The following is a 14,219-nucleotide window of genomic DNA, read 5'->3' as shown; positions in this document are numbered from 1 at the left end:
CAAGAGATCTTGGAATGACCAATCAGAGGGCCACCGTACAGGTGTATTCACTCTGGGGGGTTGTGAATACCTAAACAGATAACACCAACTGCTCAACTGCATGTGAATTTATCACATGGTACATTGTCCATTGTGTACAACAAGCATAGTTATGGGATAAATAAATCATTCCCTTTACATCAAATAAATGTGTTTTATCTTCAGTTAGCTCATTCACTTCTATAAACTACCCGTGTACATGTGCATATGCACTTTTCCTTATACTCAGCGACTATATACTTCAACAACAGGAGTCGAGCATAATATTTAACTCGATGCGTACTTTTGCAGAATTTGTCTTTTGACAACTTCTCATCAGCTGATAGTCTCGGAAACACTCAGAAAAGATCTTTCAAACCTACGAATTCCCAGAAAGCTGCATACTTCAGGACAATACTACTGTTGGCATTCCATTAATGCCGGTATATGGGTCTGTTGCTGACACTCTCAGACCATCATAACTTTCAATCAGTGGCCCAAATCTCATATACCTCTGTTTCATAATTTCGATAATGGACAAGCTAATTACTAAATGTTGTCTTTCATGGGTGCACTGAGGAGTATATAAGGCCATGGCAACTTGCTCTGCTATGGCAAGATTGTGCTTCTAAACCACATTGAACCAACATTCATGCTGGGCCTATGAAGACCCCTTGAACCAGAAAATCCTGTATCCACATAATCCCCTTGACTATATCTTTCTCAATCAGATCCAGTCAAAAACAGAAGGTATATATATTACCCTTGACCCTGTACCCGAAGTTAAACTCAGATGTCGTTTGCTTACCAGTTGAGCTACTTGCTTATCAGCAGCAGTTATGTTGATGTCTAGACTTCGTCAATCGCCGTCTGCTACATTCCTGCCCTCTTTTTGTTCTCCACGTTTCTTTTTGCTTTCTACCGAATTAGCACAAAATGTCACCTGTACAAGCATATACCCATAAAGCTTGATTATCGGTTCTGTGATTGTCACCAACGCTATGAAACAGAAGGAGGAAAAATTTGCTGAAGCCACTATATCACGGGCCCAATACAGGTTGTCACCTCTGTAACAGTGACACAAACCGTGTCAAATACCTACAAGGATTGAGCTTAACTGGTCACTGATACATCGTTCCCAGTCCATTCAGTACATTTGAACTACAACTGTACCGGTATTATACACATTAGTATTTGTACTAATAAACGCTTTCACGTCCTCCCCTAATAACATTATTGTCCGTGTCAAGGACACTTGCCTTGATAGTTACAGCTTTCATTGGTACCAGAAATCTAATAGATACCTTGTAAAGCACCAACATCTAGCCCTACATATGTGTTCTCAAATCTATATTAGTCATAGTCACTTCTTTTTGTTAATTTCATACTGTCATTGATCAATGACTGTCCAACTTACTGAAACAACATGTAACAATCTCAGTAGGCCGTCGCGTAGAGCACAGCATCTACCTTACTACATACACGATGTGTGTGAGGCATTTTACATATCCAATACATTCCACTACCCCTTGGACTTTTATAAATCTTGTTCCTTGCCGGGGGGGAGAAATTCTGCCTCTGCGCCGTACATAGTAGGCTATGCAGCCATAAGTGCTTTTAATTCACGTTAATCAGCACACCGCTGATATTTATATATTACTGTACTATACTATATGTATTATCGGTTTACACTTTAAAATTTATCTTTCCAGTAGTATATATTCAACAACACTCTACCACATGAACACCAAGGCACACACGCATTACAAATGAGCGCCACATGAGCGTCACAAACATCACACAGGTGTAACAGTATAACCTACCAGAGATGCACACTGACACACACAGTAAGCAATACACGATAACAACAACCTATTTACTCACACAGTTGTCTCACAGCCACACCAACATTCATCACCCTGTGTATTCTTTTTTTGGTTAATAAACAACATAATTGCAACCAAAAAGCACTATACCCAACTGCATCCTCTCAACAAAACCAAGAGTTGAAGCTATATTGAAGCTAGTCTCTTACCTCATTTCGACGACACAATTATGGAACAGAATTCATACATTCTCTTCTCTATCCACGCGACATTCTTGACACAGAACCTTACTTAGACTGCTGGTCGTGGATTGGCGCTGTCCGCTGGAGTGCGTGGGGGTGGGGGGGGGTGGGGGGGGCGACGCACGCAGCCTATTGGATCAGTATGTGCATAGTACATGACAATTAACACAACTTACTAACTAGTTAACTCACACCGCTAGAACTACAATATCACTCATTACACTTAACGTTACAACGACTTATCTACAAAATCTCACACATACATAGCTTAAAACCGCTTCGGTTACATGAGCACTTTCTAGCCTCCTTAAAATTCTTAATAAGAGTGAGAACGCCCCTTACTGCGGCCGAATAATAAGCCTGCAGTAGAGCGAAGCTTCTAACTAATAGACAATTACATACACGATGATAGGTGGACATTTAGATTCCAATACAATTCCAGTAAGTACCCCTTAGACTTTAGAAATGTGTGGTCGCCGTCTGCGGGATAAGTCTCTCGCACACTTCATTTAGTGCGAGCGATGTTTTTCAATTCTATTGCTTAATCAGCACGACGAGATTTTTTAAATTATATCCTGTATCTAGACTATATGGTTTAATCGGTTTATCTGCTTTATAACTATCTACACTCGACTTAGTATATTTAATTCACCACAGCATACAAGGAAGCACACCGCAAATACATGTTCTCGGCTCGTATATATACTTTGTATGTTCTCCAGGACGTATAATGTTTCTCCATGTCTGCAACGTCACAGGTCTGCAGTGACGTGACAAAACCTGATGCCAAATTTGACGTGCGCAGAATTCGCAGTGAATATTTTTGATAGTATGTTCATGTCAATAAATGATATATTTAATTGTAAATAACTCTTAGAACAATATAGACAATTCATAAACTTACTTATGTTAAAATCCTTTATATCATTGAAAGCTTGCAACTCTTCTGAGGCTTAAAGTCCTTAACTATTACATATTAAGAGCGTGCTCCTGCGCAGGTCTCCCCCAAGAACACCAATTTCTTATTTAAAACGTCGTGTGTGCGCAGAGCGTACAGCGATGACACAACACACGGGGGGGGGGGGGGGGGGGGGGGGAGGGGGGGGGGGGGGGGGGGGGGTGGGGGGGAGGGGAGGGGAGGGGGAGGGGGGGGGGGGGGGGGGGGGGGGGGGGGGGGGGGGGGGAAGGGGGGGGGGGGGGGGGGGGGGGGGGGGGGGGGGGGGGGGGGGGGGGGGGGGGGGTGGGGGGGGGAGGGGGGGGGGGGGGGGGGGGTGGGGTGAGTGGGGGGGGGGGGGGGGGGGGGGGGGGGGGGGGGGGGGGGGGGGGGGTACAACCCTCAGATAACCTAACCTTATGTGAGGAGGCGCGGAGCGTGTGTGAGCACATTGATTCTAATACAACTTCCAGTACCCCTTGGACTTTGAAATTGTGACCCGAGCGAAAAGTCTCGCGCACTCCATGTAGGCAGCCATGTTTTAATTCTCGTTATCAGCACGACGAGATTTGAAATTTCTGTACTAGGACTAAATGTGTTATCAGTATACATTTTAAAATTACTGTAAGTAGTTTTAATTTACACATATTACAAAGAACAAAAGCAATAAATGTACTGGCCCAATACATACTGTGTAAGTTCTCAAGCGCACGGCACCGTCAGCAGTGACGTCACAAAAACCTGACGCCAAAGATGACGGCACAGATTCACACATATTTTTTTTATAGCATCTGCATCTGATGAAAACAAGATTGATATTGTATATTGAACTATTCCATTTAGATTATTTTGAATTCTTTTCTAACTATCGATAGCATGTGCATGTCAGTGAAATATTTTTATTGTTAATCTCGTAGAAAAATATATAGACAATATAAAGTTATGATGTTATAATCTTTTACATGTAGCTGCGCTCTTCTAAGGTTTGCATTAAATTCATATTATTACCACTGTGGCTGGACTTAGTCCGGTGACCAAGTGCATATAGCTCAGTAGGTACAGTTGGTAAATAGTTTTACAACATCAAAAGCATCGAATAAACCACTATAAACTGATAAATGTACACCCTCTAACTGGTTTAGCTTTGAAGTTTGGGCGTACAGGCTAGCTGTTCTTAGATCTCTGCAACCTTCAAAGACCTGTGACAAGATTATCAATCACCCACCAGTGAATATTGTATGGATTAGATAGAACAGCTTTTCGTCCCCTGTCTACTATTTCCTTTCTTCATCGTCTGCTGCATTTGCTTATGCGACAACGTGGGCGCAGACATATTGCTTTTTGTCTGCTGCGTCACAGAAACGTTTGGCCTCAAAGGAGTCCACTCGTCAAGCGTTTAACTGGGCCAGATCAAATGATTCCCGCCATTTTGATACTATTGAAATGTCAACAAGACGATCTTCTAGACAAAATTTTAAAAATACCAATGGAGACATGACGCATGAGCATAAAAACAATGGAAACAACAATGACACTGAACAATGGGTGTTTTTAATGAATGGTTTGTATGGGTGCAGCGGTACAACACATTACCTAAATGTGGGGTAGATACTAACTAGACAATCATTTCTGCACTATATGATCTGATGATATATTACTTAACGGTTATATATATATTGACACTTTTGATAATTCTGGATATATGCCTACAATAAGCTACTGTTGTACTTGTAGCTGAAAAGATATAACCTTCTGGCGGACTTTTCAGGCAGACGGTGATATCTTTTCTGTTACAGAACTAGCTTAATTATTGTGCTGTAGTGTAGTTTAAGCCTGGTAGTAATCCCTATTGAGATTCCTCCTCGAGACTGTTTTATATTCGGACGTATGATATAGATGTCTCTCGTCGGAGACATCTATCAAACGTCGAATATAAAAGAGTCTCGAGGAGGAATAGCAATAGCTATATACCAACTGTATATAGGGATAAGCCTGATACATTGTAGTTGATCATGACTGTTTGATCATACATACACAATGTATATCTATCCTCAATAGTACATATACATGTATTATTATCACTGTTGTTATATATCCACCCCAGGAATTAAAACTGAAGGCTCTATGTGCGACCACAGATAAACCGAATATTCCAGGGGTGGATCTAACAGGGCTCAAATTGGTTTTGTTATACTTGTATATAAAATCTTCTTTTTTTTTTTTTGCATGATAATGTGAGGTGTAGGTATATCAACAACATTATAGTAAGAAATGTGTCCCCATATTTTCCATTATAACAATTTTTCATAATCATTAATATGCCATTTTTACAGGTGTGTCCCTGATAAAAACCACTTGCTAAAGAAGCAAGTGCATGTTTTTTTTCACTTGCTATTCTGGTGTATAGATCTACTTTAAGCTTGCAAAAAGCAAGTAAAACAGCCTGAAATTTGAGCCCTGATCTAATGACAGTGATAGTTACTCATTGAGTATCGAGATGGTTCTGTTCCATCTTGATTCAATATATACACAGTATACAGAGGTCTGGACATAAGATCTAGAGAGTTATGTACATAAAAAGTCTTAAACAACTTTACCTGTTTTTATTTCACAGACAGTCCTGCATTAATTTGGGTAACTTACTGAAACTCTGTCAAATGGATGTCTTATATATTATAATTACTCAGATGCAGGACTGTAATACTGTTCAGTGCTGCATCAAGGATGTATATAAGAAGGATAAGTCATTCGGGGTTTTGGACGAATATATCGTGAGCACTTTGTGCACTGACCGTGATGTTGAGCAACGAATGATTTTCGTAAGCAACTAAGACAGCTGCCAGTATTTGTATTTAGTCTTCATTGTGTTAGTAATAAGTATCTAATATAATAGTTACATGCACATGCTCTACCCATAGTTCATCGATAATTAATATTATGGTCTGTATAATATTTTTTGTAGATTCCATACTAGAGGAAAATCCCAATGCAGAAGAGAAACCAACTTTCTGTAAACTGCGTCATCCTAAAACAGGTTTGTTGTTGGTGATAAACCGAAACATCATTATATTCTGACTTCCATAAAATTCTGCATAGAAAAACTATTTGACGATTTATTTTAATAACTTCAATAACAGTTTACATCCTTTCACATTTGATGCAAGTTCTGAAGATCATACAAGTTTTCTATGAACTTTTAGCTGATGAATACATACACCAGCATGCAAAACCAAAGGAAAAATATACATATAAAGTCTTTGTACATTACAACGTTATCTGCACATGCATGCAGCTCTACATAGATTTTGATTGTGACATCATCTGTTTGCAAGCATTACGTCATACTTTTCAGAGAAAACAATATGAATTTCGCTCCCAAAATGATGATATTGCAATAGATACCGACCTGCAGGGGAGGTAACTCTGTAATATGAGGAATAATATATAATGATAGTATTTATATACTCCAATTGATCCCTTGCTGTACATACAAAATATGTTTAATGGCTTTATATAAGGACTTTTTGTGGCATTTTTAAATGGGTTATTTTTATTCATTGCAGATAAAGGTGCATTATATGTGTTTTCCCATGAAGAACAGGATATCCATGAAGTAACCTCCTTTAAAGAAGAATTCAGGTCATGGTTCATTGGGGATCAAGTACAAAGTGGTAACTGATAACGAATACACATTAAAAAAGCGATAGTTGTTACATATTGATGTATTATTATTCACTTTTACTACTGTCAGAGCAAAAAAAGAACATTTTCTTATTAAATGTGCAATGTGAAAAATAGCTCCAAACTTGATAGAATATTACATGGAATTGTAAACTAGATAGGGTATCCAAGTGAAAGATATGTGCTGATCAGCACAAGGCTTGCAAAATGTGGAGTATAACCAGTATTTCTACTTAACAGACCTGTTTTGATAATTATCTCTTCCAAATTGTTTATAAGCATTATATTGATTGCATACAGCTGGTTAATATGCATCAAAATCAATGATGTTATCAAATATTTATGATATGGTTACATCACAAATTTTGATTTTATTTAGCATAATTGGTTAGCATTTGTTTGGAGTTCATCCTCGATAATCTAGGAGTTACTATCACTGTCATCATGTCCACCTCTGTAATATATCTGCAAAATTGAAGGCAGTTCAGAAGAATAAAGCTGACTAGTCACAGGCCTGCAGAGACTTTCTTTGAAAATTTGCTGATAACGATGCTCAACTTCAAAGCTATACTATGTATCATTACTTGTTATGCACATCAAAGGACCAATCTACCTGGTTATCTGTTTCGTACACAGTGCCTTCAGGTTTGCTGTGACAAGGGGTAGATATTACTAATCCCAGGGATACTGAGGATAGTGCAAGCTGTCTTGCATTCCCTTGTTTACTAGTAAGAGTAACATGTGCACAATCTTTACCTTCTTTGGTATGAATCAGAAGAAACCGAGAGGTTAGATTCTCTTAATTCAGTCGTCAAACACAACCAAGAATCTTATCTCAAGGGTTTATATCTCCAATGGAGATGGTGAATGATTATATTTCTCTTACCCTGTTTACTGATTTGATATGGATATGTTAGTATAATATTGTAAAGGATGTCTAGATGAGATTGAATCGTGAAGAACAATTGACCAATCTGGTATAACTGAGATTGAACATTAGATAATTGTGCGTTAGCAGCTCAGATTTTAAAAAATTGATTCTACCAAGGAAACATAGAAGTTATCTTTTCAAAATAATGATTTATTTTTGTTACTGAGTTTGTTTCTAAAAGTAACAAGATCATTTTACTTTTAATTTTTGTTCTACAGATGGATCCTTAATTCTGACTGCTATTGTAGACCCTCTGTTTTTAGTGCTGCCCTACCTGATCAAAGCTGAAAAGGTATGAAACAAAACAAAACTTCAACAGCACTCTTAGTGAATTTGGTCTTTGCATATTACAGAGTTACTTCCCTTGTAGGTAGCTATCCTTAGTGATGTCATTGTTTTATAAGCAAAACTTGCGTCATTTTCTCCAAAAAGTATGATGTTACGCATTCAAACTCATGACCTCACAATCGATTACTACCCACAGGGACAGATAACTCTGTAATGTGCAAAGATGGAAAACTTAAGCTATGAAGTGATAAGTCTTCTTTCGAGATGAAGATCAGGATTCTGTGCCATAGCCAAGACTTGTAGCAATGGTAGAATATAGATTATATGATATATCATATGAATAGATTTCTTTTCATAACAACATCATTATTATAACACAATTATTCTTTGTTTTTTTTATAGAGTGGGAAGTTCATGACTATTGACCAGATTGTTACAGATGATGATTTCCCAGAATGTCATAGACTGTACAAGACTGCCGGAATATCAGAACTTCATCAGGTGGCAGATACAAAAGGTAAGTTATCACATAACTGGCATGTCCAGTCCTACAAAAATCTTATAAATATGTATCGGACTGAACTCTGTACTCATCTATTCTTCTATACTATATATCTAAAATATGAATTACTAGGGCTGAAACGATTAGTAATTTTTGTATTCGATTATTCGGTCACATGTAATCGATTACTAATCGATTAATCGTTTGAATTGAAGGCAACTATATTGTTTACTACTGACTACTGAAAACGTCCGCCATGTTTATCAACTAATAATAACACCTAACGTTACCGTATAATATGACAGAGGACATGCCTTATATAATATAAGCCTACCAACAAATAAGAAAAGATTTATTGACAAAACAAACGTATTTTATCCCAAATTAGCTCTGAATTCCGTTCCTGTGTTGTCTTCCGTAACATCGTTTAAATCAAGTCTGCTAACCCGCTGTTTTGACGTGACCTTCACACGTACGACTAATCAACCAAATCTGGCCGCCACGGAGCGACATGACCAAATTTTCGTCAATGAACTTTTTTATTTCCGTGATCAAAAAAATAAAATAAATCAACAACTCTTATATTCAATTAGAATATGAACAAAAACTTTCTTTTTATATGATAAACACATGCAATAGTAAAATTTAAATGTTCAAGATTACTGCTCCTTCCGCTCCCGAGCGTCCCGGCGGCGATTAGGCCTCCGTGACGTAACAACATGGAGTCGATCGCTAGTGAAAATTGGCGAACAGCGTGTTGCAAGCTTTCTCATGACATCCACTTTTTCATTGATTAATGACTTTAACATCCACAGAGACGTAATTTAACAAGTATTTCTCACATCATTTATGTTTTGTTGAGTTCAAAACATGTACATAAAGAGATGAAACTCCAGTCGGAATGGCTTACTCAGAAATCCATGATCTGTCAACGTGTTTAGTCAGCTTACAATGCACTGGCTATGCATGTTACGATTAACGATTAATAAAATCTTTAATCGATTATCAGCAATTCGCTTCATTAATCTAATCGCCTCCGATTATTCGACTAATCGTTTCAGCCCTATAAATTAAATTATCACATAACTGGCATGTCCAGTCCTACAAAAATCTTATAAATATGTATCGGACTGAACTCTGTACTCATCTATTCTTCTACCATAAATGATAAATTATTACATAACTGGCCGGTCTAGACATGTCATAGTAATAAATATGTATCGGACTGAACTCTGTACTTATCTATTCTCCTACCATAAATGATAAATTATTACATAACCGGTCGGTCTAGACATGTCATAGTCATAAATATGTATCGGACTGAATTCTGTATGTTACTAGCCTCCTACCATAAATGAAATTTACAGAAATCAATGTTTTGTCTCAAATGAAATTGTAATAGAAATATTTCTTAAAACAGAAATGAACATGGGTTTCATTAAATCATTCATTCATGGTTATACGCTTGATTTGCATATTAAACAATAGATGTGCTGAACAAAATATTGACATATGCATAAAAAACAAACATTTTCATAAGACATTTCAGTTACTTATTGATGACAAGATCACTACTTGTCAGTAAAAGCAATGCTGTAAGTGTGTGTGTGGTCATTCTTCTATAATAGCTTTAATTCCTTCATAGGTGATGACGATTTACGGGTATACAGATTTAATAAGGAAAAGGCATTGTCATGGTTACAAGGAAAAGTATGTTCATTGAAATTTGGAATTGAATACTTTACTACAAATCTGGAAAATGTTCTTTAATACTTGTAATTATTAAATACTTGATATGTATTCTGTATATATGTATATCACAGAATTATCTGTCCATGTGGGTAGGTATTTGTTGTGACATGTGTTTATGGCGGTATCATCATACTTTTCAGAAAAAACACATAAACACTAAAAAAAGAAAATGTAACAGTGAATACATACCTATGAGGGAGGTAACTCTGCAATATGCAATGATGTTATTTTTCAAGCAAGTAAACAGTCTTAAGCATGTGAACATATGTGTTTTTGAACCTTAAAAAACCCAAGTCATATTGGTTCAGCAGAATTTGATTGTCACATGTGTAGGACTAAGACATTAAAGATGTCTATTTCTCCTCTGTTAAATTCAATAAATGCTTTGTTTTTCAAACAAATATTTTCAAATTTTCCTCTTGGGAATTTCAATTATGGAATGTTTGTGAAACTGATCCATGGCCATACAAGGCTTACTGGACAAATTGTGCTCATTCTGTATTTTGTTTGGACAGGTTGACAAGCTAGCAAATGTGCTTTCGTCTAAAAATATATGTGTATCTGGAGCTCAGAGTTCTTCTTTTATCAGAAGTAAACGCTTTTCTACAGCGACAACAGGTAAACTGTTTATATTAAATTCTTGTGTCAATTGTTGTTATATGTACAAATGCAAAGAATTTTTAATACAGACAGTATGAACTTGCACTTTAATAAAGTGACCTTTATTTATTTCCACTATGACTTCAGTCATAGGTGTTAATCACGTTGGTAAGTCCTAGAAATTGACTTTTAAATAACAATGAACATGAAGACAAATAAGATTGAACTTGAAGACTGAAACATTGGCAAAATGACTGTTGACTTGACCCAGATAGCTATCAGTGCTGAAAAAACCATACAAGGAACATGAGAATTTAAGTAAAGCATCATACACAGTATAACACGGTTATAAAGAACCTCTAGGGACCTACGAAATTACTTCAAGCATAGTTTGCTATACACATTGCAAAAAATTACTTCAATATAAGCATAGTTTGCTATACACATTGCAAAAAATTACTTCAATATAAGCATAGTTTGCTATACACATTGCAAAAAATTACTTCAATATAAGCATAGTTTGCTATACACATTGCAAACATACAATAGTAACCACGACGGGAATGAAAATAAATTCTTATGTTATTACCATAAATTTGTTGTAAGTGTGTTTGTTATAAACGTGTTTTACTGTACATTGTATTAGAGGTAAACATACATAGGACTTCCACAGTGAAACTTTTATCAAAGGTTACTATCTTGTATTCAGCCAGTCAACAGTCTCTTTAATATTACAGCTATCGTTTATTTCAATATTAATGCATGTTAAGGACAAAATACTGGCGAAGAAATGTTGTTTTATGAAGTCAATAAATATGATGTGTTGTGACCATATAGGATCTATATTCTTAATATCATATTACCACAACATTTTGCTTCACTTGGATAATCATAATCTTTATGAGAAGACATTAGTTCAACAGTGTCACAATTAATAATAGTCATTTTGTGTCATCAAAAATGGAAAGGAGAATTAATACAAAATATTATTCTGACAAAAATGTACCTCCACAAAAGCTGGAAAAGGCATTTATAAGAAGATGATCATGAGATGCTAATTCCAGTAAAAAATTTTGTAGATTTGATCTTGTTTATTGACAGATGACTTCCGACGATTTGCCCATGGAATGGTGTGTGATTATTTGCCTGTGGAGCTCGGCCAGGAACTGTTAGTACACCTTGGGTGAGTCATTGATGTCATCCTAGTCTGTTCACTTATTCAGTGGTTTCCCTTTAATCGGTTAAAAAAAGTTCTTCATTTAAATTGCAAAGTAAATAACCTGAAAAAAATTCAAGAACTTTAATAGGTCACTTAAGCTCAAAGAGATAATCTATTTATTCCTTGTTGTGTAACGATTAACATTTCTACAGTAAGATCTCGAACGAGTTGAAAGTCAGACCTATTCAATAAAAACTTACAGAGTGATTGTTCTTTGAAATGATATGATTATTTGACATGATAATTTGAGTAAATATTCACCTAGTATAAATGAGGTATTTTTTGAAATGGAAATATTTTGAATATAAATTATAAGATTGACCTAAAAGAAATTGAAGTTGTTAATTTGTTTGTTAAGTTCCCCCAACAGAGCTCGGGAGCGAAACACGAGAAGGTTGGCAGCCTATATGCAACACACAATCTGTATATATAAAATAACTGCCCACTACTGTAAATTGTCTGTTGTCTCTACATCGAGGAGATTACTTTGTATATTAAAAATTAAACATATTTGCAATCGTATCATCAGCGTACAAGTGTACATATGGAAGGTACATGATAAGAAGGTCAAGGATTGAACCCTGTAGCACGCCAACACTTCACTGTTGACTATCACTCAAAGTTTTTTTCAAAACAATCTCAAAAAAGGATAATATTAATTTACAGAGATCATATTACACTCTACTTTGTTGATAAATGAATTTGTTTGAAAATCATGAATTACCATTTCAATACATCCTGACCTACTTCAAACCAGGATTGATTAGGAAAAAAAACATCAGCATTAAGATATCACTTATTACATAAATAATGTATTGAAATACTCAATCTGTATAAAATACAGATCCTTATTATCACTGGTTTTAATATGAGGATCTGACAACATCCTCTCGCATACATGGGAGGCCGTCGTTACAAATAAACCAAACCCATAAGGGGTCATGTTCTGGTGACCTTTGGAACTGTCCAACAAAATTGCTTGACTATGGACGAATTCGTTTGAAATAGCCGAATTAGTTTCGTTATATGTAGTCATCTCGCCCAAAGAGCACAACAAAGCTAAATTTATATGTATACTGGGGCAATATGACGTTTTCAAATATGCAAAATACATTTGATCCGAAATTTAAGTGGTATGAGGATCATTCGAACATACCCTATTGAATTATTCAGTTTGTAAAATATTACATAGTCGCGCAAAGGAAACCAGTCTAAATGCGGTCTTTGGCCTTCAAAAAATATTAATACTGTCGTTTAGCCAGCATGCCTATGGACGTTTTATTTAAAAGAAGTAAAGGTCAATATAAGAGGGCCAAGGATTGTTCCCTGTGGCACACCAACAGTTAACTATCGCTGACAACGAGTACAATTTGTAACTGGTGTCTGTCGGTTCCTTTGTGCTTTACTGTCTGTTATTTTATGTTGTGGTGTTAGACGTTCTAAGTCTGTGGTTTGGATTCTGGTCTGTTGACTGATAGTTGTCCGTATACTTCTCATTCATTTCGTTGAATTGTTGCTTTCATTGTCTTTTATCGATTCCTTGCTAATTTTCATAGAAATTCTTTTACCTCTTTTTTTTTTATCTCTCCTAATGCCTTCCTTGGCACCGCCTCACTTTTGGCCTTGCGTTGAGCGTTCGTCCCTGTGAGGAAAGCTCTGGGTTCTGTCCCCTGGCCGAGACACACCAAAGTCTATAAAAGTGGTAGTTTCTGCTCCTGCTTAGCGCTCAGCAAACGGGGAGTGGGATGACTGGTTCGCCCGTTGTCCAGTATAATGTGACCGGGTGGGGTGTGTTGCTTGGTGTCTTCGGCGGCATGCTTCAGTGATATAGCACTATAAAAAGGGCAATAGTTCCACTATACAAGAAGACATAACATGAATTTACCGCAGTCTCCCAAAACACGCACCTCGCACAACATACACGCAACACACCGCATACATGGGAGGCCGTCATTACATGACCATAGCTGTTAATAGGACGTTAATTAATCAAACAAACAAAACAAATGCATGCTTCAGTTATTTATGCATGCTTCAGTTATATACATGAAGACACTATATGAATGTATCGGCGATACGATAAATGATGTATCTGATTTGAAAATCGATTTCAGATGTAAAATAAGTCCGTTTTACTAGCTAATACGTACATGTGTGTGATTGGCCCTGCAGGTAGGGCGTGAGAATTGTACCTGCTGCCCCTATTGCATGATCGTAAAAGGCGAC

General features: G+C 36.7%; 1 protein-coding gene across 1 annotated transcript; it reads left to right on the top strand.

The window, feature by feature from the left end:
- The first annotated feature begins 4,422 nt into the window (after window positions 1-4,422).
- Window positions 4,423-11,961, top strand: LOC138307090 (ribonuclease H2 subunit B-like). The gene is made up of 8 exons (XM_069247719.1): window positions 4,423-4,581; window positions 5,983-6,054; window positions 6,584-6,691; window positions 7,851-7,924; window positions 8,323-8,437; window positions 10,068-10,132; window positions 10,690-10,792; window positions 11,876-11,961. The coding sequence occupies exons 1-8, from the start codon at window positions 4,464-4,466 to the stop codon at window positions 11,959-11,961; spliced, it is 741 nt and encodes a 246-aa protein (XP_069103820.1). The 5' UTR covers window positions 4,423-4,463.
- Window positions 11,962-14,219: the final 2,258 nt, after the last annotated feature.

This window comes from Argopecten irradians, chromosome 14 (assembly GCF_041381155.1).
Source record: "Argopecten irradians isolate NY chromosome 14, Ai_NY, whole genome shotgun sequence".
Classification (NCBI taxonomy): domain Eukaryota; kingdom Metazoa; phylum Mollusca; class Bivalvia; order Pectinida; family Pectinidae; genus Argopecten; species Argopecten irradians.
Note: the sequence above shows the minus strand (reverse complement) of the source record. Positions and strands in the feature narration are given on the sequence as shown.